The sequence below is a fragment of the Synchiropus splendidus genome, chromosome 4, assembly GCF_027744825.2.
Source record: "Synchiropus splendidus isolate RoL2022-P1 chromosome 4, RoL_Sspl_1.0, whole genome shotgun sequence".
Classification (NCBI taxonomy): Eukaryota; Metazoa; Chordata; class Actinopteri; order Syngnathiformes; family Callionymidae; genus Synchiropus; species Synchiropus splendidus.
This window is the reverse complement of record NC_071337.1, coordinates 18,616,567-18,642,537: the sequence shown is the minus strand read 5'-3', so window position 1 is coordinate 18,642,537 and position 25,971 is coordinate 18,616,567. Positions and strand designations below refer to the sequence as shown.

Here is a 25,971-nt window from a genome sequence, read left to right as displayed (position 1 = left end):
CCTCTTGAAAATCCATATTCATTTGTGAAAAACTGTAGCTACTGACACACGGTTGTCATTTTGCCATGCTATTTGGAAAAACATATTTTCTGGACACATTTGAAATGTGTCCAGAAAGGGGTGGGCAATATGGAAAAATATATCATTATTTATTTATTTATTTACTTACTTTAAATAACTTTTCGATTTTATCACTTCTCTTCTGCATGATTTTATTGTAGTTTTGAGTTTCCAGACAATTCCTTAGCATTCTTTGCCTGACCTTGCTTCTTAAAAACAATTATTCTTTCTCTCTTCACATTTTGGAGCACATTTATTTTGTTGCGCATTTAGTTTTTCGCCAACTTTTAAACCACAAAGCAAACTTTGACTGTCTATGAGTATCGATAAAGTTTTGAAGTGAGACGTCACGTTAGCCGCTAGCTCTGCTAGCACTGCGGTGCAGACAGTCTTTGGCGTCGCGGGTCCAACAAGGATCACTCCCTCCATCGTTCTGTTATGAAAGTGTGTGGTCAAGTTAGAGGTGCATCAGGTTTAAAAACTGGAGCAAAACAGCTGGAAGTTGTGCATGTGAGCGGCTTCTTCGCTGTGAACGTGTGGGAAGAGGAGTCCTTTGACTGACGGACAAGTCAGTGCATCAACACACTGTAGCTCGACAGTATAGTGTATAGAAAGAATGTCAGCGAATCCATGTGATCTCCTCACCTTGGTTGTTTGTCAACAAACAACCAAACATGTTCTGATTGTAATGGTTTAATGGGATCATATCGGCAACCTCTCTCTCCGGACAGATGAGGTAAAATTGGATGGTTTCCCCCGGCACACCTGACAGTCTCTCATGGCGCACTAGTGTGCCACGGCACCGCGGTTGAAAAAGGCTGCACTAAACGATGAAATGAAGAACAACCATAAAGGTTCTATCAAAAGAGGTTCTCAGGCAAAGCAGGAGAACGCTGCATAGCGAAGGGTGCAATCTCTCCGAACAATCTCCAACATTTCCAGCTGCATAAGCAATAACTGTTATCTTCTGTTCCTCACAATCCATCACAGCTTCCACACAGAGGCAGAAAAGAACGAGGGGGGGATAAAACCAAGGACGTTGAAAGACAGCTTACCATCACTTCTCAGTGGCGCAAATGCTACAGGTTGACCCGTGCATTTGTTGACATTTGGGAGGAAGCCAGCGTCCAATACTGGCATTTAATGTGAGGGACACGTAAAGGGTTTGATAACATCACATCTGATTATCACATGGCAACGCAAAAGTCATGAAGATCTAGGTACCTCCAACCGTCGTGCTGCAGGTAGCTGAAGGCGCCATCCACAAGGCTAGCTGTGAACTGTCCACCAGTGATGAATAGGGTGTTGACCGTGACCAGTTGCCCTCTCAGGTGTGGCGGGGAAGCCTCAGCGATGTACACGGGTACCGTCATGGATGCAATACCTGGGCAGTGACAGAGGTGTGGTACGGTCATTTTTCAAGAATCATTTAGAGCAGGTTACAGATATTGCTGCAGACAGTTAGTGCTTTGAAATCAGGTCAGTGTTGGTCTTTAATATGAAGTGCATGAGGAATTCTCTCTTCCCTCGGCCTTCGCTCTCACCATAATCAAAACGGTGACACTTAGGGGGAACACACATTATCTATAAATACAGTACTTACTAAGTCATGATCAGTAATTATGTTGGTGCAGAGAGTGAACTTTTGGGGACCATTCCTGGGTAAAATATGCCCAGGCTTAACGTAAGGCTATAATGTTTAGTAATGGGTGAATATACAGTCATGCTTCGTACACATGAATACAATTATTTACGTTAGTATATGTTCCCAAATCTAAAGTGTAACCCCAAAAGAATATTTAGAGTCCTTCCTGGGTGATGTCTCCATGACTGTGGCTGTGTTTGAAAGAGGATTAAAACATGACTATAGTGGGAGTCTCTTCTACAGTCGGTTGGAGTTTTCTGCCTCAAGGCTACTTATCTTATTACTTGCTGTCATGACAGTGATCGATGAAGAATCAGTGCATCTAATTTGAAAGAGACGACACATAATGTACATTTTGCGGCTCATACTATGAAAGAAAGAATGCTAGTGCTGAGTGTCAAACTCAGTGTGAACAAATGCGATGCTCCTGTTATAGCACTAGCACAGCTCCAGTTCAGATAGTATAAAGAAGTGTATCACCTAGACCTCCACACGTAGAGGTTCTCTTTGGAAAAGGTTCTGTTCTGTTAGGATCCATTTCCTGGTGCATGTGCTTTTTGTAGCATATGTTTGCAAGCTAGTTCTGAGTAGCCCGCAAACAGTAGGAATATTTAGAATTTTCCTCCTCTGAATGTGCGGCATCAACAGGTTTCTTTTGTAAATAACATTCTAAATTAAATTCATTAAAAAATAACAAAGAGAATATTGCTGCAACCCTTAACCTTTGTTTTATGTAAAAAAGTATGCATATAACGCATTGCCATGTGATCAAGTGAATGGGAAAACTCCACTCCATAAACAAGGCTTGGACCAGTGTGCACGAGGCTACAGCTCGATGGGGAGAGAATGGCGGATCAAGGACCTCTTTGAGCAGTGGTGCGATGCAGGTTGGCATGACAGGTCAGCACTGCAGATGAAACCCATCTACACCAGGGGTCTCAAACTGATCCCCAAAAGTCAGCAGTGGATGCAGGTCAACCAACCAAGAGGACACCTTTTCCCCAATCAGGTTACAGGTAAGACTGTAAGTGGTTGACAAGTCGATGCTTGTTGCAGCTGACACCTGATTCTATTCAGTCTTTATGTTCATTATTTTTTTGCGATTACCTTTGTTTGGACCTATTTTGAATTTCTGTTTAACCTAAAGTTGCTTAAATCATCTCACTTTCCATCAAGTATATTAAAATAATGACACATAATCCAGGAACGTGTATTAACCCTGTGAAGCATAGACTATGAAACAGTTGACAGAGAGCTCCAGTTTCTTTAAATCGGAGGTCCTTAGTGGTCCTTGAGAAGAATTGAAAATCATCAATATTCATATATGTATCTCATATAGAGTATCTGATCAACATCCGCACCAAAAGGTCTTATTTGAATAATAATCTAAAATGATGTGTTCAGTGCAGCTCTCTAGTTCAGTTCGAGTTATTATGAGGAGAGACACTGAGGACACTTCACTACATCACTGTAAAAAATTCATTCTAGTAGCGCAGATGTGATGTGTGTGACATCATTAAAAACAAATGAATCACTTCTTACAAGTTAGCTCCATGCTAACCGACATGCTAGCTGTTAGCACGAGGGTGTGTGGCGTCACAGACCAAATACGGAACACTATTTCATTATTCTACCATGGTGTCGAAGGGGTTTGCTTAAGACACGTTATAACAACAACAGCAACAAAATGAAGCCACACTTTTGAACACTACGACCTGTCGCCGCTCGAACTCCTCCTTGACTGCGGCGGTCAGTCGGTGACCCGGAGCCTGGGGCGCACAGCGACGATGGCCAATTGGAGTCGGACCTCAGTCAAGAACCAATTTAAGGAACTGAAATGAACATATCTTAATGATTCCAGAGAATGTGATATTCTCTCACTACTTCTGAATACCAACCAGTTCTCGATGCCCAGTGGTTTACACCAACAGCAACACGACGCATTGACGCACAGATTTTGATGTTGACAAATTTTCGTTGTCGACGCGATCGATGACGTCAACTAATCGTTACAGCTCTATTTGGTTGCAACAGAAACCTGCACCTCCTGCAGCCCCTTTGTGGATCAGATTGAGACCACGGATCTACACCAAACTTGCAAGATGCAGAGGCACCACATATTTAGTTCAACTCGAGTTCTTTACTTTTTCGCTGGTCGCGCATCGGTGCCGCTTAAGCAAAAGTTCATTTACTACTGAGAGTGAAGGGACATAAGGTTGCAGAGGGACAACAAGAGCCGCCATACACTGATCTGGCATCAAGTCAAACATCATCGACAAGACAACAAACTCCACAGGGACGCACACGTGTGCACACTAACTTGTGTACTCACACACTGGCTGAACACACGGTGCGTGTTTGTTCAGGGTGTATCTGCCGAGACTGCAGCTGCCTCCTGATAAGCTCTATTAATAGTCCACGGCTGCTTTCCAAACACCCCAACCCCTCCTGCTCTCTTGTACACTCCTTACCGCCACTAACCCTGCCCTCTGTCGCCGCCATGACTACGTAGCTACCTGTTGCCATGGCAACCACTCTGTCTCTGGGTGGGCACCACACTGTGGCAGCGTTGTGAAGATGAATCAATACCGGAGTGGAATTTAATTCTCAGAAGAGAGCGCAGAGCAGTTTGGGGAAGTCATCATCATCTCGAGCGGCTTTGATCCTGAAGAGACATAAGCGTAAAGAAAATGTTCTTCAGAGAGTGAAGCTGCTCCACAGTTCAATTCCCTGTGGTCACTCTGATCAAAGCCGAGACACTTAAGAAGCCTCAACCGTCTGCTGCTCCCGTTGTTCTCTCCCTCGGTGTCTTCAGCCGCGAATCAGCTTGAATGCTTTTCATGATTCCCGCAGACTAATATACGTGGAGATCCGGTTTCATCTGACTTACTAGCTGAAACTTCTTTTCCTTTCGGCTTCTCCCTTCAGGGGTGGCCACAGCAGATCATCTTCCTCCATCTCCCCCTGTCCTCTGCTTCCTCTTCTCTTAAACCTACAAACCTCGTGTCCTCCTTCACCATGTCCATAACTCTCCTCTTTGGCCTTCCTCTCCACCTTCTGCCTGGCACTTCCAACCTCAGCATCTTCTTAGTACTGTACTCGCTATATCTCCTCTTACTAGCTGAAACTAAACAAAGAACAAGCCTTGCGTATCAGCAGCAGTGAAAGACCTGTGGCAAATCCTCCCGTTTAAAGTCTTCAAACTGGATTTTAAGGGTGAAAAGAAACAACAAACAGGAACTAATGTGTTGCATTACACTCTTCTCAGACCCTGTAGCGGAAGCGTTGCTCTGGTCAGTGCATCAGGGCGTGGAAAGATAAATGTGTCTTCCCTTTGGCACATTTGTTTGCCATGACTACATCTTTTCAAGACTAGTAAGAGCCAAATTGCAAACAAATCGAAACAGCTTTGAGTGTGAGGCAGCCAAAGAGAGAGTGTGACTTTGCATTGATCCGCATGCAAACAGATGTCCTCCTGTCACGAACAGGCCCTCCACATCATCATCGGCTTTAATGCCAGGATCAGTATTCACCTCCTTCATCCTATTGCTCTCGCCTATACCAACGTATCAGCATGTTGTCGGTGCTCCGGCAGAACAGATTGTTTCCACTTCACACGCAGCTGCAGGTGTTGATGAGAAATGCACATCAGAGCCTGTTTACAGCTAATACCATTACAGATCCAGAGCGTCGCTTCGTTGAAGGTCTAATCAAGTGATTCTGTTGGAGAGACTTTGCTGCAGGCGCTCACCACTTTTTAAAGAGGAGAGTCAACAAACATGGTAGCACAGTGTGAGGTCCGCTTCAAGCATGTGGAGTGTTGCTCTCAGGGCTACAGCTAACTTTTCAAGGATTTAGTCAGACAGATGGGGTTTCTGTTTCATGGGTTTCTCTCAGAAAAAAGCCTAGTTTTTCAGGCCACCTCGATTGATCGAATGAAACACTGCTGGAGTCTTGACTGCATCACAGTGTGAAGGAGGCGCCGCCCTCGACCCTCAATCATAGGCATTGTTTTCAGCTCTTCAGTACTGACGGACTGATCAGACTCTCATGGAAAACTCATCAGAAGCAGGGTGCAGTCAAAGACACCACTTTTGTCTTTCAAGCAACACCAGTGAGAGCTGAAATTAAATTTGCCTAATGTTCTTTCACTTTTGTGTCTCTGTCAGAAGAGCCTTTGTGGCCCTGGTGCTAGCATCTACCAGTAGTTAGTAAGATCATTGTGAATTCATTTTCTTGAACCAACTGTTTTTATTGATTGAGCCTTGTAATATGTTACCTGCTTTCTCAAAGTGCACAGTTGGTTTCATTACAATCGACAACAAGTGCTGTGCCTTTAAATAGGCCTGATGCGTGACGCTCTTCAGTGACGGCACAAAGCCTGCATGACACAACCCATGCACCCACCTTTGTTCACATGGCCGTAACATGTGGAGAAGGGCAAAACAGTGGGTGCAACAGAGACCACACCCCAGAGCTTAACAACACGCAAGATCTGCGGTAAACCCAAGGGGAGAGAAGCAGTGCTTCTAACACCTCAAACATTGTTTACCATTTGAACCTTTTTACTGTAAAGTGACTCAGGTCAGCTAGTCATTCATTCATCCCATATTTTACTTGACTTGGTAACCATCTATCCACCAACCCCTTGATCATCCAAGCTTGGAATGCAGACGTCCCTCCTGCCAGAGCCCTTCTGTCCTGGGGGACTGCCAAGGTGTGACCAACATCATCTCTCCAGAATATCCTGAGTCTGCGCTGGAGCCAGCACTGTTTGCTAGAAACATCTGAAGAGGCAAGTGTCCACGAGACATCTGAGTTTCCCCTAGATGACCAACCCATTTCTGTGAATCCCTCGCGCTGGATTGACCTAGCATTCAAGTTGTTGATCTGGAGGAAAGGGATATTTGAGAATCAGGGTCAAACCTGAGTGACTGATGTCTACTTTTCCAGTAAAGAAACCTTTTAACTCAAACCAGGGAACCACCCGGGGCAGAGTCATGCAGCGTCTACGAGGACCTACCTGCTGGATATGGCAGGATAACTACTTAATTAGAGCTGAAGCAATGACAGCACGTGGTTTACTCCAGCTCGTCTTGGAAGGTCTCGCACAAAAGCCACGCTCAAAGGTCAGAACAACAAAATGGGAGAAGGAGCTGACAGACTGAGGCTGACGGGGAGAAATACAGAGAGGCAGGGCAGCGGATAAATGGCATTTCCTGCTTTGACAAACAGCTTCCGTGACCTTTTGGAAGAATCCAATTCAGAAATGCTAAGCAGTTGGCTTTTCCGCAGCACCATTCCTAATAACAATGCGCAGGTGACCGTTCAGGTCGGAAGTGTTGCCGTAGCAGCATCTCTGGCTTCTAATTGTTGTGTCAGAGTGTGTTGCATTCAGGGACTCGCTCTGTTCGAGTCGGTATAACTGTGAATCCACAAGCTACGATTAGCTGCCCTCAGCTTTTGGACATTTTTTTCCCATTTGGATTTAAATATTTAACACATTTTTCAGGAGAGGAGAAAAAAATCTGTGGCTAAAATGTGTGTTTTCGGTTGACCTGACTGGTGGCGGTAGATTAAGTGACCACAGAGTCAACCCTGACCAACCACAGAATGTTGGTGAAGGCCATCGCAGCAACAAGGAGTTATAGAACTAAGCTCCTATGGTTCCCAGTGCTCCGTCCCTGATGTGTGGTTCTCTATCCAGCGTCAAGGCTCTGACGTCATGTCTGTAAAGCCCTTTGACCATCTTGTGAATTCCTCGTGTCACTTTTGGAGAGCAAATCAGAATGTGGTGCTTGAATTGACTGAAGGATCGTCGGCGTGAGTCATGAACAACCCAAAGCTCGTGTGAGGAAACGACTGAAGGAAGATTTCGTTGAGGACAAAAAAGCAATACTAAACCAAATTAACATCAACTTATTGTTTCATTTTTACATCACTAATGTATTACATTTTATTACCAATGTATTCATCTTTTCATATTTTCATTTTCCATTCTAAATCCTAATTTTATTTATTAATGTTATCACCAGTTTTAAAATATTGTTAGATCAGGACAGAAATGACTTGTTTCCAATTCTGTTGGTGGAGTTCTCTTTGTTCCATCAAGGAGAGAACCCAACAAACCCTGACCACTACTCTCCTCTGTCGCTCTGCAAAGTAAACAACCCCACCAGGATTCAGAACCAGGCTGAGCGGAGAGTTAGTTAACTTTTGTCCAGGACTTTGGACTCACCTTTGTCAAACTTTTTCAAAGGGGAGTAGGTTTAAACAAGGACTTTGAAGAAACCATCTCACTGTCAGTCCCAACAAACATCTACCACGATACGAAACCCACAACCAAAACTCACTCTCACAGCCCAAAAACAAAACTGCTGACTCTGAATTAGTCAGTAGGCGTGGATGTGTTTTAGTGGTGGTCCGTCTATACGTGTTCTGTTGTTGAGCATGAGATGGTTTGATGTTGGTGTTTGGTGAAGAGCTCGGATTAACTTGTGGCTCAAGTCAATTTGAATCAGAATCAGGAGTGAAATGAAGAAAAAAACATCACTTACCTTATTTTTGAAAAAATATTATTCACAGTTTTTGGCCTTTTATTATCAGGCAAACACCCCAAACTACATGTGTCAAACATAAGGCACGGAGGGCAAATCCTGCCTGCCAAGTCATTTCATGTAGCCAGAACTTTAAATAACCACTGTTTATCAGGTGTATATCTAAGTGCAACATTAAAGTGCATCAGAAACTTCCAATGCATTTGGACATTGAGTTTAAACAATATGAAAAGCATCAACTTATGGAGAAGACCAAATAAAGGACACAGATGGGAAGAATTTTTATATAAATTTTTTCCTTTTTAAAACCAGTTTCTTGTGGTGTTAAGGAGTCCACACCAAAGGATTTTCAAAAATGTCAGCTTTCTTTTTTTTTCCCTCTGTCAGCAACCCCACATATGAGGACGAAAAGTGTGCAGTTGATCACACACTTAAAGATTCTGCCTCACTCCTGAAAATCCTCAAAAATCTCTTGTGACCACATGTGATAAGTGGGAACATCACAACAAACAGAGAGCACAACTCAACGCAACATGAAACTGCATCGGATGGTGGTGGTTTATGTGTTTCTTTCAACAGATTAATTCTGAAGGAAACTTCGGGACTAAAGTGCTCCGATGCCTCCTGGACACCTGGACCGGGGTGTGGTGTTCCGTAGTTTGTGGCATGAAATGAAAGGTGGCAACCCTACTTTTAAAGCTGAATCTGATAAGAGTTAAGATACCAGGCTTTTAGCATCCTCGTTTGGGAAGGAGCAAATCGGGACTGAAACAGGCCGACTAGCTTATCTATGAGTGTATGGCCCAGATAGGGGACATTCATTTTATTCTGCTTCCGACTTGCACAGGGGCCTCCTGGGTGAGAGGTGGGGGTCCCCGGAACCGATCGTCTGATATCAGGGCACATGTGCAGATTAAAACTCATTATAAGTGATACACTTTACTGTCACCTGCAGGTGATACTATAAGCATCAGGCGAATCTGAAATCTTAGCAATATTTTGTGCAACAGCACATGACATGTACAACACATTAGTCAAATAAACAAGCTGCAGCCCTGGGAACAGACAGCATATGAATACCTTGCTGTGTTTTTAACGCTACATTGCTCTGAGCTGTTTACGTAAGAGCTGATCTGGTCAGTTAAGGATGTAAGAAAGGTCCTCTATGGCACCGTTCACGTTTCTCTGAGGAGTTTAGAACCAAAACAACCCCTGAGAATGTGACTCATAAGATGCTGCTCAAATTGTTTTGTGGGCAATGAACATGTATTTACATGTGCTTGAAGAAGCAAACAGATTTTAGAAGCAGAGAAGACTGTGCAGTCTCTCTGCGAGCCAAAACCCTGTACGACTCTTCATTTTCATGCAGACTGATTAATGGTGTAATGGTAGGCGAGCAGATCTAATAATGACGGTAATAGAAAAGACAGCCAGCAGCTGGGTAATTAGAAACCATGGGTAACTGCAAATATCAGGCTATGGAAAGTGGCGGCCGACCAGAGCCTCTCAGCGTGGAGAGGAAAGCGGTCTTTAAAGCACCACTTACGCTGAGCTGAGCTGACCTTTTCTACTAGAAGGAAGTCAGTTTGGACCCTCAGGAAGGGAAGCACATACAACAATGTCTCGTCGACATACACTGTTTGCTCCACATTTCTTTACTTGTGTCGTTTTTTATGTCTCCACTGAAGCTGGGGAAGATTCAAATCTACACATTTTCTGCACCAGCACTTCAACTGTCAGCCTTCTAGATGCATCAAATGCACACCATAATTATGACCATCTCAAATCTTGGTTGCTCTCTAATTCTTGTTTTCTTCTGTGTCTGTCCTTCCGTTCGGTTATCGCTGTAGTGACATGAAGTTCTGCTGTGTGTTGTCATACATGACTTTTTTGTGTGTCAGTTATTGTTGTGTTTGTGGTCATGTTTACACATTTATTGTTATAAGTACAGATGTTTTGAGAGTGGTTAGTGTGATGTTTGTGGAAGTCAGTGTTGCTGGCTGGCTTCAGCGATTTTGTGCTGCTCTTTCTTCTTCTTTTCTTGGTTGTTTTTGTTGACAAGTAATTCCCATTGCTTGCTTTTTATGAGCACATATTGTTGTGTTTTAAATTAATGCCATATTTTGTTTTGTTTTTTTTGTAACTGTATTAAGATATGTTTGTGACATGTATCTAAATAATGCAAATAATGTATTTCTTCATTCTTGATTTTTCAGTAAGAAATTGAATTATGTTATATTGTATATTTTATTTGATTGTGTGATGATATTTGACCATTCGGAGTCACGCTTTGCAGTTAATCTGAAAAGACAAATGTTCTCAGATTTATTCTCATACTTTCTATGATGTACAGCTTTCCAGGGTGTCCCCTGCCTCTCACGCAATAAAGCATGATTTAGTTGTCTTTAGTGATGTGTTATGGATCAGCTGTTGAGTCAATTGTCATGACTTTCCTGAAGAGATTTGTTTGGATTGTGAGTAGAGAGTGAGATTTCTTCTTGTGTTTGTTGACTCCAACAAACGTCTAGACGTTTGTTTTTCAGCTTATAAATTCGTCATCATGTTGTCTGTTGTTGTATTTGGCAGTGCGCCTCCATAAACAGCTGCTTGTAAACACGTGCGTCAGTTGAAAAAGCCGTTTAACTTATTGACTGGTTGGTGGATGGACCTTACCGAGTCCCACTCCCACGATGAGTCTCCCCACCAGGAGCACCTCCTTCCCCGGGGCGCTGCTCAGCACGATTCCTCCGACGGTGAAGAAGAAGCTGGCCAACAGGATGCAGACTCTGCGCCCGAAAAGCCCGTTGAGGAAGCCGCCCAGCAGAGCGGAGAGAGCGGCCGCCGCCACGGTGCTGGAGATGAGCACCTCCTGCCACAGTGCGCTCAGCTCCAACTGCCGCTTCAGCAGAAGCATCGCTCCGGAGATCACCCCGGTGTCGTAGCCGAACAAGAAGCCCCCCAGGGCGGAGAACACGGCCAGGACATAGACGAAGCCCGGTGTGACATCCTGCTGGAACTGCTTCCGCGCGGCTCTCTCCAAATCCCCGGTGGAAGTGGCGGCGGCGGCGGCCGGTGGAGGCGCTCCAGATGCGGCTGCGCTGGAGCTCGCGGCGCCCTGGCTGCTGATGCTGCCGCTGGACGGAGCCTTGATGAGACTCCGCTCCCCTCCGTCGTTCACCCGCTTCCAGCGCTCGCTCATCAGGTTGCTCATTCCCCGCAGGTTGTAGTCATGCTCGACCTGCTTTCGCGACATGGGACCCGCTGGCGAGTTCCAACGACTGAGAGAGTGGAAAAGTTTGTGTGCTGCTCAGGTGGAGGGAGAAAGTTTCAGAGCATCACATCGCCGTGGTCCTGATGAGAGTGGAGGAGTGAGGATGAAGGAGGAGAGTCGTGGACCACTCCGTCAGCAGGCACGTCGCTATGACGTCAGCGCCCTTATTTTGAAAACAAGACAGCATGAAGACGCGGGCCTAAATTTAGCACGATAAATATTTATACACGGACACAGGGGTTCAGTGAGCTGCTGGGCCATGTTGTCTCATCGTTATTATCAGCAGCGTCTACATTCCCCTGTCAAATATTTGGTGTTTTCCCAGCGACAGTTTTTCGTGTGTCTGAAGATGCTTACATTTCCCTTTTTTTAAATTTTGCAAATAAACTGACGGAAGCCTTTATGAAGTTTAATAAAATGTGTTTCATTAGCTTGTAAAACATCGACCCCAGCAGGCTGAGTTATCGATTTGTTTGTTTTGGATGAGCTTTATTGTTTGGGGAGAGTCATTGATTCAATCCCTAAAGTTGTGACCACTAATTTGCCGAGTTGTAATTGCACAAAAGGCGAATAGTTAGTCATAAAAAGATGACTTCTCTGAGAATTGAAGTGTAAAAACACTCATAAAGCCGATGTTTGGTACATAGCGCCTAATCGATTTTTGAAAACCTAGATCTGCCGCCCTCTGCTGTCTGATCTGTAGTATTGCACTTTCTGCATCACGCTTGTATTTATATTATAGCAAACATTTTGGTTTCTATATGACGAACAGAACAGTCGCATGTCAGTCTCCAGGATCCCAATTTCTTATACTGCAGTTTTGTGTTATTACTGCTAGCAGTTCATGCCAACTTGTAAATACAAACATGTATTTGTGACGCAAAATGGAAACACATTTTGAGTCTGTACTCCAAATATTTATGTGTAGCAAATTCTGTTCACACATATTGCACACTGCACACATATTCATGTTAGCAGATCATTATTTATTATGATTATTATTATATTAATAAACTGATACACATTCAGAAGTACTGATTTTACTTCATTTTCAAATATGTAAAAGCTTTGCAAATAATAATTTGTTCCTGAATTAATTATATGCACATTGTTGCTCCTTTTAGAACTTCAGCTAAATTCAAATGAATTTTATTTTAGACACTAATACTGATGCTAAAAACAAATGCTCTCGATTCTATTATAGGATTATATATATATTTTTTTCTTTTCACTTACATTTTCACTGCATCACCCACAAACAAGCAAGAAGCTAACAAATCTTTTATTGATATTCCTTGATGTCTTTTTAACAACTGTGACTATTTGACATGGTTTTGTTATCAATAAAGCATCATAATTTTCAAAGGCCAAAAACGATTTGTTGTCACCCACCTTGTACATACACCATTTATAATTGAGTGAAGGCCGTGAATGACAAGCATCTCCTTGAAAAACGGATTCATTGATCACTCAACTCTGTGATTGGATCCAGAAACCTTTTATCTCGTCTTCTGAGGACGCTTCATCAACATTAGTCGATGCTTCATTGATTTTTCTTCACGCTTCAACAAAGTCATTTCTGTTTGCATGGCTCCTGCCTGGAGACCTGGACGGTGGTTGTAAAAGGTGGCCATTGATCCATAGATGTTGAATCCGTAATGCAGTGAGGGCATGAAAACTCAGTGGGGGCAGCGAAGGAGTCGACTCTGTGTTGTGGTTTCCAGTCGGGATTCTGACTTCAGCCTCTAACATAAAAACACTAGTGCACTTTGACCAAGATCAGGCCACAGGGACAGTATAACGCCTGTGGTCATGACGGTCATAAAGAATGAGGGTCTGTCGTTTAGTATCCTCATTTTGTAAATTTCTTTGACCTTTGACCTCACTTTCAGTTATACTTTGCCTTTATATCTTCTAAAAGGTGTCCTGTGGATGTGGATTTAAGGTCTTAGTCTACTTTGTTTTCAAAAATATTTTATTGATAGAGTACTGTAAGTTCCTTCATCTTCAGAGAAAAAAAAAAGATTAAATATTAAACATTAATAGTAATATTTCAGGGAAGACTGAGCAAGAGAAGTCAGTGAGGGTGGTGCAGAACATGAGACAGTGGTGAGGTATGCTGCACTCCTCAGTCGGATTGTGTCAGAGATTAGCTCTTGTTGTTTGCTGTGGCGAAGAACATTTTTCCAGAAGAGGCAAAGGAGGAGTCTCCATAAACTATGAAGTTTGCTGATCATATAGTGACATGTAGAAGCTGGAGTGACTGTGATATGAGCTTGAGAGAAGAGAAATGATAGTCAGTGGAAGCAGGGCAAAATGTGTATGGAGGAAGAGCAAAACATTTGAGGTCTATCATCCACAGTAATCGACAGAGCGCAAGTGACCCATCAAGTGGATATTTTTCATGTGGATTTCTCCAGATTTATCTCTACCATCAGAGGATCAGCAACTCGTGAGAATGAAACTGCATGAAAGCTAATGAGTCATGGTTTTGAGACAGGACGCCAAGTTTGAAGTGATGGATCAGGAGTGATCCATCACCGTGGAGAAGAATATTATTGAGACACCAAGAAAAAAAAATGAAGACAATAACTGAGGTTGATTCAGAAAACAATGACCTGAAGAGGATGTCCACATGAACATATCCCAGCTCTTTTCTTCTGAAAGCTTTTTTTCCGCTGACCTCAGGAGCTGACCTCAGGAGACTCCCAGAGAGGGGAGAACACTGCTAAAATATCCAAAATCAATATTCGAGGAACAATGTTTTCTGGTCCTGAGCCAATTTGATCTTCAGACAAACAGTGCATTAGGGTGTTAATTACCACCACAGTCAGAGCTAGAGAGATTGATGGACCCATGGTTTTGTCCTTTTCACCGATATGTTTGCTTCAGCAAGGCTTGGCTGATCAACAGCAGAAGGTTTTATCACACTCTCTAGAGAAGCCATCAGGCCCTGGAGCCTTCCCACATAAGTAGAGCAAACAGCAGCTTATATTTCTTGTCTTGCAGAGACAAGTCATGTACAGAGACGGTTCAAAAAATCTCTCTGTTCAGGCATTTAGTATTAATATGATGGCTTATTGGAGAATGTGTGAAAGAAATCCAAGGGCATTAGAACATTTTTTTTTCAAGGTTGTCACCACTTGTTTTCACCACTTGTCATGCCATTCTCTTTGCAACATGAAGTCAAAATTACTCCTTGACTGAGCGATGATGGTCTCACACAGAAGCAGGATCAACTGAAAACTCTGTATGCAGATCTCGTCACATTTCTGGGCCTCATGAAGAGACGGCCATTGTTTGGCCCCATCAATGGAACAGGAAGACTTTGATCATCTAACGTGGAATGCAGCCTTGTTTTTGCAAAACACAGAAACAGTAAAATAAGCTCTGCTTCGTGTCATGCTGCTGCGCTTGATTGTTCCCGGGGAGTCTGTGATGTTGAGTGGGAACGACGTGGCTCTGTGGGCCGGCGGTCAGTGAACCTCCGGACTTTCCTCCTGCCCAACCTGAGCAGTCACGTTCTGGGGTTGGTGTAAGAGAGTCTGAGGCGGGGGGGCTGGGCTGGTTCCCCTTCAATTGACATCATCAACCAGAAGACCAGAGTTACCTGGTTACTGATTACGTGTCATTTTATAGTTTTCTTGTGATAAGGCTTGGCTATAAGCACAAAGTCCTGCCAGGTACTAGAGTCCTGCACACCACCCACCCTTCTCTGGTCGGCTGCTCAGGTAAACCCTTTTTTTTCTTCTTCTTCTAATTTGCTCTTAATGATCAGAATTCCAATATAAATACTGCACCAAAATATGCTCTTGCATGTCAGAAAAGTCAGTTATTTTTTCTGAATTATTGTAATTATTTTCGTTATATGGATACTATTTACTCACAATCTCTCTATCTAACTTTTTTAATGTGTTGCTTCCTTTTTCTTTGCAAAAAAAAAAGAATAATTTAGTAGATAATACAGAATGTAAAAGAAACAGAAATGGCAGATTTCTAATTCTAATATTAAAATGATCCTGCTAGGAACGTTTATTTGTAGTTATAATGTATTTGATGAATGTATGAGAAATTTAAAGAAAAAAATGCATGTCCTTCACCTTAGTGAAGCCATTCTTTTCATCTTTTAAAATTATTTTTATTTTATTTATTTCACCAAGTAGTCTGGTGGCCTCACTCTTTCTAAAAATGGATCTTACCAGAGTGAAAATTGTAGCAGCAAGTCAAAGTCACGCTCTCAAACACTGTGATGAGAGTCACGATAAAGTTGTTCAAATGTGTGGGGGGCAGTGGAGGGGGGCCGCGCTCACTCTATTGTCTTCTCTCAGGTCGTGTTGTTGTTCCGTCTCTGCGCGCGTTCAGCTCCAAACATCAGCATCATGAGTGTCGAGTCCAAAAAGCCGCGTGAGGCCTGCTGCTCCAAGTTGAAGGTCAGTAAACACGTTAACAAAACTGTGAGGATGCCAACAACCTCTCATTTTACATCACACAAAACCAATACTGGAAGTTCCTTTGTGTCCTTGTGTTAAAATGCATGTTGAGAGTCTTTCAGTTCAGTGCAGATTTCTGAATAGATACCTTTGTTTTGATATTTTTTTCTGAGGGTTGAGTTGATTTCAATGCTGTTTTTTTTGTTTTTTTGTTGCTACATTTTTCACGAGTGATATGTTCTGTTTACTTGACTTTCCTGTACTCAAATTTCAATGTTGTTCTTTTGGACTGGTTATTTTAGTTAAATATTCATTGTTTTCATTCATTGTTTTTATTATTTCTTTCTCACACATTTCATGACGGATTAAGGAGGTTTATAAATATTATGTAAAAAAAAAAGACCCAATATGAAAACTATAAACCCACCCCATCTACAACCCACACTACCCACTTGAGTTTTTTCTACTTAGATATTTTTCTCCACATTTTTCCATCAATTCTAATACATGTTCATTTATATATTTTTTTACCTTATTGTTAGGTTTATTTGATTTACCAATTTTCATATGTCTAAACCCTTTCCAGCCATTTTATGTATCTTAAAATTTGTAATCTTAAATCTTAACATCTTTTTCATGGTTTATTGTAGGATTACACAATAAAGTTACACAAATCCAACGGTGTTTTTAAACTTGGTTGTAATTTCTTTTAAAATAAAACCATGACGTTTATTTTCAATTAATCTATTTAGAAAGTTGATGGATTGATTTATTTTTTCTCTTTCATATTTCAGTGTTTTTTTTATGAAAAAACAGAGCACATGACCCAACAAGAGAGTTCACTCAAAACCAATGAAAAACCTTTTTCTGAAAATGGACGTACTAAGAACGCAGTCGTTTTCCTTAAACAGAAAAATATGGACTTTGTTGATATTTTTCCAAAAGAGTAAAGATTGCATCATATAACTTGTGTAATAGTATTTACTTAGAATCGTGTGATCTACAGCCCAAAGTAAAGTTCTCCCTCCAATAATTAACCATGAGCAGTCTCCTAAAATGGAAACCTCCCTGATGCCAACCAATAAAACCACTGGAGGCTCACGGCCAGTTCATTTTGCTGTGACTGAAATACTCAAAAAGAAAATCCACCAACAAGGGTTGAAGACCAAAGAAAGATGTTAAACTGAGCATCTTTTGTGGCTCACTTATTTCAACACATTTTTTTTATCCAGGTGCCTTGTTTGCATACACAAGGAAACCCAATACCATGCCTATATGTCTAAAATGTTGAATAGAAAACATGACAGTTTTCTTCCTCATCTGCTCTCTTCTTCACTTGCCTTCATCTCCATCCATCTCCATTACTCTGGATAATTGATACCAATTGTTTCACTAGCTCTCCTCCCTCGCTTCTACAGACTTCCATCCTCTTCTCTTCAACTCTTACCTCAACCATGTCCTTCCTCCTCTCACAAAAAGTCTGTAAAAATCGGGGTCTGTGCAGACTCCTGTCCGACCTCATCCGACAATCTATCAGCGGATTTCCGTTTAAACTGGGGTCCAGGTTTATGGATATCATTTTCATTTTGCTGTGTTTCGCTTTTTTAACTCTTTCACTGTGGAAATTGCGCTTATCATCAGATGTCATATAGTTGACATCCTATTCTCTTAAATATTGCTCACCTCAGATCCGATAGACTTTGCAAAATTAATCAGGTCTAGTTTTCAGCAAAGCAGAGGGAAAAATGGAGCAAGTGCAAGAGAGCATGTAATTGAAGATGACTGTAGTGTGGGTGCATACACACATTGGCCAGGTAGCCCTGCAGCCAAACATTCTAATCTCTTTCTGTACTCCTGCGCACTGGCTTGTCCTCATACTGAGCTGAAGTTGGGCGCCAGAATTGCAGTTGACATTTCCAGCATGCAACGAGAACGAGGACTATAGTCTAAAAGTATTTTCTGAAGTCTTGGAAAGGAGATGCATTCCTTCGCAGCTTCGAGCATCAATTCGTCTTCCGAGTTATAAAAGATGGTCTTCCTTACAATGTAACATTCTGCGTCTCTCAGACCGTTGTATATTTAAGCGTCATTCATTTTGGCTTCATTCAATCCCTCACAGCTCTTCCTGGTCTCACTGTCATTCGTCTTCTTCGCCAAAGCCTTTGGCGGTGCTTATATGAAAAGCTCCATCACCCAGATCGAGAGGCGCTTTGACATACCCAGCTCCCTCATCGGAGTGATCGATGGCAGCTTCGAAATGGGTAAGCAGCACATTTTTCAAGTTGTGGACTTTGTTTTACCGTTTCATCATGTTTTGCTTTCCAATCTGCAGGTAACCTCTTGGTGATCGCTTTTGTGAGCTACTTTGGCGCCAAGCTGCACCGCCCGAGACTGATCGGTGTCGGATGTTTGATCATGGCTGCAGGGTCTTTTCTGACAGCGCTGCCACATTTCTTCCAAGGCCCGTGAGTACAAATGATGCAAAATTATGCATTTGTCTTCAATACGCATATAGGCGTCATTCAGTCATGTAAAGAGCTATTTCAAGGCCTTGTAGTGCTAAACTGTGTTAAGAGCCGCAGAGAGTCCAGACCCACGAGTTGACCATGAAGCTTCACTTATCTTCTGCTGATCTGGCCAAAATATCAGACACACAAAACTCTTTTCTCGGTCAAAGAAAAGTGGAGCATCTGGGTAGGTTGGAGATAAAACACAACTCAGATAACATTTGCACTCCTCTGGCTGGATGGACAAAAAAGAAAAACTTGAGAGTGAAATAAAAAAATTGAAAAAAATAAACGAGAGTAAAAAAATACACGCCACCGTAAGACAGAAAACAATATTGACTCAAAATAGCAAATGTAAAAAAATACACAATCAAAAATAGAGCAATAATGCTAATAATAAATCCTGTCAATTGCAAAAAAAAGGATATTCAACAAGATCATAAGGATATATATATATATATATATATATACATTATGTATTATTTTTCAATCACAGTTCAATCTAAGAAATCTGGCTTTATTTTTTGACCATTTGGAAAAGAAAGATTAGCAGGTTGTGTTCCTTTGATGTCTTTTAGGGTCAAACTCTGCTCAAGTTCAACACATATTCATGTGTTTTGTCTTCCATTCTCCAACAAGAAGGTGGCTTCTTCACAGACTGTTTGCTTCCTTTCAGGTATAAATATGAAACCAGTGTTGCTCACACCCTCCAGGACAATGACACCTTGGGCATCGTTCCATGTTTGTCCAAACACAGCATCACCGACGACACACATGACTCCATCAGCAAAAAAGGTATGCAGCCAACACTGTACACATAAATCATCGCATATTTCCATAAAAATGTTACAGAAATGGCCTTTCTTTAGATTGTGAAAAGGCCGCCGGCTCTTCCATGTGGATATACGTGTTCATTGGGAACATGCTGCGAGGGATTGGAGAGACTCCCATCATGCCCCTGGGCGTGTCTTACCTGGATGACTTTTCCAGAGAAGAGAACACTCCAATGTATTTGGGTCAGTTTTCTTTCTTTAGCGATATAGATATAAGTCAAGATTTTGTATTTATGTTTGACTTTCTATCACCAGCTTGCATCCAGACGGTCGGAATTCTGGGCCCCATGTTTGGTTTCATGCTGGGCTCCGTCCTCGCCAAGATCTACGTCGACGTTGGATTTGTGGATTTAGGTGAGCAACAAAACATGTTACTCAATCTGTTACCAACAGCCATGGAGTTTATTCAATTACTGCTGTCTGGACGTTGGTCTTTCACCTTCAACACATTTCTTTGCCTCACCAGTTTGCCGTTTACAGCTGGGGTCTGCCAAAGATCCACAAACAAAATCTTCAAACTCACTCTGTAAATGTTTGGACCGCTAAAGACAGCCATGTGTTAACAGTTAAAAGACCTATTAACACTTTTACAACCTGCTGTTTACCTTTGTCTCCCTCACCTAGACAGTGTGACCATCAACTACACGGACTCTCGCTGGGTCGGAGCCTGGTGGCTGGGCTTCATAGTGACCGGCTCAGTCGTCCTGCTGGCAGGTATCCCCTTCTGGTTCCTGCCCAAGTCCTTGCCGAAGCAAGGCGAGGAGGAATGTAAAAGCACTGAGCTCTCCACGGTGGCAGAGCAGGAGAACTTTCTTCCAGACGAAAAGGAAGATGACCACGCCAAAGAAAAGGAGGTCACCTTCCAGCAGTTGGTAAAAGGTACTGCATGCTGTTTTGTAACCGGCGCCAATGTTAACCCCTACAACCAAGGCTAAGGTTATCCCCCTCGAGATAAGATAGAAGAAAGAGGCCCAAAGTTAACCCGATTAATCGTTAACCAGCATAGTCACAACAATCCATTTGCCATGTAGACGACCGTGGAGCCTCATTAATCTCAAAGGAATCATCGAGTTCAACCCATGGAATTGCTTGACCCCTGGTCATTTGAGTATCTTTGGAAGATTCGCATTTAAAAGAACCCTATGACTCTGTGGAACAGTTAGAATAACTGCATGCTTACTGTGTAACATCAATGACAACTGAGTTGAATATCGAGGTTTTGATGAGGTTTGTTTCTTTCTGACCAGACTTCATACCCTCCCTGAAGAGACTCTTCAAGAACAGCATCTTCTCCATGATCATTCTCACCTACCTTGTGGCCGTAAACGGCTTCATTGGAATGATCACGTTCAAGCCCAAGTTCTTGGAACAAGTCTACGGTCAATCTGCCTCCAAAGCCATCTTCCTCATTGGTAAGGAACCCACTTCACCCATCTCACACCTGCTGAGCGGCTGCCTGAAGCTGTTGAAAACAATCGTGTTATTGTAGGGAAGTGTCATTGTTACACATGTTGGCTTCAATCGCTTCACACACCAGGATGCCCTTCTGTTTGTGTGTGTTTCAAGGGGACAGAATATATATCTAACCATGAAAAATCCGGGATCATAGTAAGCAGTTTTGTTTGACTGTCCTCACCAGGTATCCTGAACCTACCAGCTGTGGCTTTAGGCGTCATCACTGGAGGTTTTGTTATGAAGCGTTTCAAGCTGGGAGCCATTGGTGCGGCCCGCATGGCGATGACTGCCTCCTTGGGATCCTTTTGCCTTCTCTGTGTTCAAGTCTTTCTCAACTGTGACAATGCCGAGGTTGCTGGTCTTACAGTCACATATCAGGGGTAAGTTGTGCAAGAATGATTTTATAATGAACTGCTGTTCCCACAACTATATTCGAGTCTTAGGTGCGAAATAGCAAATTTAAGTATTAAACTGACCACAATTCTGTCATAAGTTTGGGGAGACCTGCGTAAACTTTGTTTTTCGATAAATGACATGACAGTATCCTGATTTTTGCTGGTGTTTTCTGTATATTTCAGTACTCCTGACGTGTCCTACAATCACCAAACATTGCTCTCACAATGCAACATGGGTTGTTCCTGCTCGCTGAAACACTGGGACCCAGTATGTTCGTCCTCCGGCATCACGTACGCCTCGCCCTGCCTGGCCGGCTGTCGCACCTCCACAGGGGTTGGCAAGGAAATGGTAACAGCTGCAACGTCGTCCTTAAATGTTTCTTCTTGATGACAAACATCATCCTCTCTTGCTCTGCAGACATTCCACAACTGTACCTGCGTCAAAGAACTGACTAATCCCAGCAAGAACATGTCGGCAGTGTTGGGTCAGTGCCCGAGACAGAGCAACTGTGACCGGATCTTCAAAATCTACATGGCTTTGTCAGTCGTGGGCTCCTTCATTTCTGCCTGTGGAGGAACACCAGGGTACATTGTCATGCTCAGGTGCGTCACAAAGGTCAAGTCAGGAAACTGAAAAATGATCCAGAAAGGTTCAAGACAGGAAGCAAACTCGATGTTGAATTCAACACGACTTTAATTGTAGATTTTCCATTTAGCTCCCAAAATTAGTTGAAAGAGAGGAAAATCTTCAAATTCAGTCTTATTGGTTGAATGTAGATTCAGGGCCAAAGAGACTCCCAAGTGAACTCAACTCAAAGAAAAACAAGTCAACCAATAATTCTGTTTCTCTTTCTTCAATCTAGGTCCATAGAGAAAGACCTGAAGTCACTGGCTTTGGGCATGCAGACGTTGATTGTACGAACTTTGGGTAAGAAGTAAAACGATACGTTGCTTTGTGATTCAGTCTAAATTGTCATTGCAAAGTAGTTGGTTACGTTTGCATGTGTCGTCACCACAGGTGGAATCCCTCCTCCCATATATTTTGGAGCCCTGATTGACCGGACGTGTCTGAAGTGGGGCACCAAGCAGTGCGGCGGCCGTGGGGCCTGTCGACTTTATGATGCGCATACATTCAGGTAGGACAGTCAAGCCTTAGTGTTAGTGCTAATATAAAGAGAGGTGCTTTTGGTTCTGTCAGTTAGCTCGGGTGAGTCGCCTCTGAAGTGGTTGTGCAACTATAGGAAATCATTTGGGATGTTTTTATGATGCCCTTTCGGGTCTTTGACACTATCCTCAGTGGACCGTGTGGTGCAGGCTTTTGTTCTAACCAATCAAGCGCACATAAGTTAAAGACTCAAGGGTCAACTGAAACAAGCAACACCAGATGGACAATCAACTGACTAAGGCCTTCAGACAGGTTCCCTGATAGGCTCCTATTGTGTGGTGCACCCAGCCACCATATCCATAGATGTCTAGTGGTACCCTTGCAGACCACGAGCAACTCTGTCCTCAACAAACCTCTAAAAAGTCTTGGTTCCTGGCTAAGAGGCAACTCGGTGCTATGGGGTAAAGGCCTTGCCTTCATGCAACAGAATCCTGGGTGGTGTTAGTTTTGGAGGCAAGAGAGGCAAGAGTTGATTTCAACTTTCTCTGAAAAAATGGTGGTAGGTGCAAGGCACTCGGATGCTGAGTAAGCATGGATAGAGCAACATAAATCAGACTCAGTTGACGTTGACTAAAGCTTGTGTCCCTGTCTCCCTCCAGATACACCTTCATGGGCTTGATCTCCTCCTTCTATTTCATTTCCAACATGCTTTGGGTCGTCCTCTACTTCCTAATTGTCAAGAGGCACAAGAGGTCAGCACTAAAGGATCAGGCCAAGGAGAATGGTCATGAGGTCAAAGCAGCCAATGGACATGCCAGCATCAAAATCTTCAAAGACAAAGAGGATGCAGACCGGGAGAGTACTATTTAACTTGTGTACAGTGAGAACATTTCAGAACAAGTTGTTTGCCTGTACTGTGACCCTGGCCAGGTGTGAATAGAAACATTTTCCCTGCCAACAGGAGCTTGAAAACGGAAACATGTATGTCAGGTCATTTTGACATTCCGTTACGTTGCTAATAAACACTGAATAAGTGACTCCATGTATTAAACATGGGGAGCTATTGATTCATGAATTCATTGTCGATAGTTGCTAGAGAGCTTGGCAGGGATTATTGGTGTCCTGCAAGATTAGTGAGACAAAGTGTTTTGTAAGCAAATATAGTACTCGTGATTTTAATACGGTGAAGTTTTTGGAGCTATGTAGCAGAACAAGTACTTTTGCAATTTCTGTTCTTGTTCCTGAACACTGCTCATAAACTGGATGTTTAATATTCTCAAAGTGATACGTTTAACAAATAATCACAACATTTGTCATACAGAATATTGGGTTATGCAACAGGGCATGTTTTTAAGTGGTATCCTTCAGTAATTAATAATTGTTACATTTTAATTATTGCAACCTATAGAACATCGTCTTGTCAGTATTTTATGGAGCATTTTTAGATTGAGGAAAAATTGTATGGTTGAGTTAAGGCAAAAGAGAAAATGGAAATGTTTCCTTTTTTTTCCACTTTATTATTGTGTTACTCTCAACGTTACCCCTCTTCTTTGTATCAATGAGTTGCAACTTTTCATGCTACAACATCCATTTTTGTAGCTCTGAATTTGTGTTTTCTATTTTTTTATTCATTTGTTTTAATTTTTTATAATGATTTTATCTGACAGTCACAGTGTTGATTCATTCATAAACTGTTGGAATGAATAAAAAAAATCTTCTATTAGGATACTGGTAGGAAGATAGCTCTCTGAAAGTGGCTCATCCACTTATTTGTTACAGCATGATGTCAAACCCTCAAACTTTCCTCTGTCTATAGCTGTGAAGTTTTGACTTGTGGGTGTAGGAAAATGATGTGTAATGATGTGTAAATGATGACCTCACTGTTTTTCTCATGTATGTTTGCTGTGAAGACAATAAAGAGTTTGTGTGGATGTTTTTGTTCTTTTGTCATGAATTCAATTGACAATGCAGCGAAACCTGGAAGTTAAAAAAACGCATTACCAAATAAATACATAATACATGAGTGACAGGTGAGGAAAATATTTCACCGATGATTAAGATTATTTAAACTCTCGCTCATTTACTTTCAATGGCGCCCCCTCCTGTTCAGTGGTACATGGTTCCACGTGAAGTTGACGCCATCGTCAGCTCTCTGTCAGACTTCGACCTCTCTTTAGTTAACAGTGCGGCTGCACGAATCCACTGTTACCTTTCGACGCTAACTCGACATGTTTGCCTGGTTCTAAACTTTGGCTCCTCTCTGTTTAGTTTATGCCGGACTCGTGTGTAGAGTGTTACGTGTCATTGAGCTGGCAATAAGCCACGTTTTTGTGACTGTTACTGTTGAATCAACATCATTATGAAATCGACTTGTGCAACCGATTACATCAAAATGGAATTTCATATTTAATCGGGCAACGGGCAATATATATATATATATATATATATATATATATATATATATATATATATATATATATATATATATATATATATATATATATATATATATATATATATATGTTCGTGCCTTCCCGTTGCCCGATTAAATATGGGCTATATAACTATATAACTATTTTATGAAAATCATCCAACTTTTGGATGACTACCCAAAATGTTTCATATATATATATATATATATATATATATATATATATATATATATATATATATATATATATATATATATATATAATGAAAATCATCCAACTTTTGGATGACTACCCAAAATGTTTCCGTGACGCTCCCCATCACGAACATATATATATATATATGTTCGTGCCTTCCCGTTGCCCGATTAAATATGGGCTATATAACTATATAACTATTTATGACTACCCAAAATGTTTCATATATATATATATATATATATATATATATATATATATATTGATTCCACTGTTCGGCAGTGGATATATATATATATATATATATATATATATATATATATATATATATATATATATATATATATATATATATATATATATATATATATATATATATATGCCGCATGCACGTATGTATATAAGGTATCCAGAGATGTCGGACAAAAATGCTGAAAGTACAGTACGTAAAGTGAAGTAAGTGAGAAGAGTTCAACATCTAAGGTCTTGTATTGCGGTCTGTGGCGCCCTCTATTGACATAAATCGTTATGCAGCTTTAAAAATGACAGTTGTGATTTTAATGTAATCTTGTGTTGTATTATTACCTTACTAACATTTTCATGACATATTTCACCACTATCCAACTGGCTGCCGAACAGTGGAATCAATTTATACCAGCAGGTTGTGTCTTAACCTGCAAATCTACCGGCCCTTACAGCTCAAAACAAAACATAAGACCTAAGCCAAATGGAAAAAATGGTGGGGAAAATACTGTACCATAGTTCTTAGCCATCAACAAGCAGAGATTAAATCTCAGTCCACTCTCTCTCCCACTCTGTGCAGGAATTCCTTAATCGTAGAGGATTACATGGTGGTCAAAGCGGTTTGTGTGACCCTTCGCATCACATGTTCTGGCTGGAATTTGACATATATATATTTTCCACTGGTGGAAATGTTCGAGGATCTAACAGAATCGATATAAGCAAGTAGGCAACTTGAATAAAAACCAAACAAACAACAAGAATGGTGACCTCGATCAGGCAGATGAGGAAGTGAAGTGAAATACTGGTGACGCTCCCCGTCAGTCTAGTTTAACAGCTTTTTAA

The 25,971-nt window shown here is 41.8% G+C and overlaps 2 protein-coding genes across 2 annotated transcripts in view; one reads left to right on the top strand and one right to left on the bottom strand.

Moving 5' to 3' along the window:
* The window catches only part of LOC128756765 (proton myo-inositol cotransporter-like), a 58,200-nt gene extending 46,570 nt beyond the window's left edge, over window positions 1–11,630 (bottom strand). Inside the window, exons 1-2 of the mRNA XM_053861405.1 lie at window positions 10,936–11,630; window positions 1,285–1,444 (exon numbers count right to left, since the gene is read on the bottom strand). Coding sequence (XP_053717380.1) covers window positions 1,285–1,444; window positions 10,936–11,515 — 740 coding nt within the window. The 5' untranslated portion in view covers window positions 11,516–11,630. The remainder of the gene's footprint in view (window positions 1–1,284; window positions 1,445–10,935) is intronic.
* A 3,430-nt stretch (window positions 11,631–15,060) lies between these two features.
* Window positions 15,061–24,182, top strand: LOC128757023 (solute carrier organic anion transporter family member 1C1-like). Its single transcript, XM_053861997.1, has 15 exons — window positions 15,061–15,264; window positions 15,862–15,963; window positions 18,083–18,224; window positions 18,296–18,428; window positions 19,147–19,265; window positions 19,340–19,486; window positions 19,559–19,657; window positions 19,928–20,182; window positions 20,551–20,715; window positions 20,943–21,138; window positions 21,337–21,502; window positions 21,572–21,756; window positions 22,017–22,081; window positions 22,172–22,289; window positions 22,918–24,182. Exons 2-15 carry the CDS (start codon window positions 15,913–15,915, stop codon window positions 23,126–23,128), a joined length of 2,052 nt encoding a protein of 683 aa, XP_053717972.1. The 5' UTR covers window positions 15,061–15,264; window positions 15,862–15,912; the 3' UTR covers window positions 23,129–24,182.
* The last annotated feature ends 1,789 nt before the right edge of the window (window positions 24,183–25,971 follow it).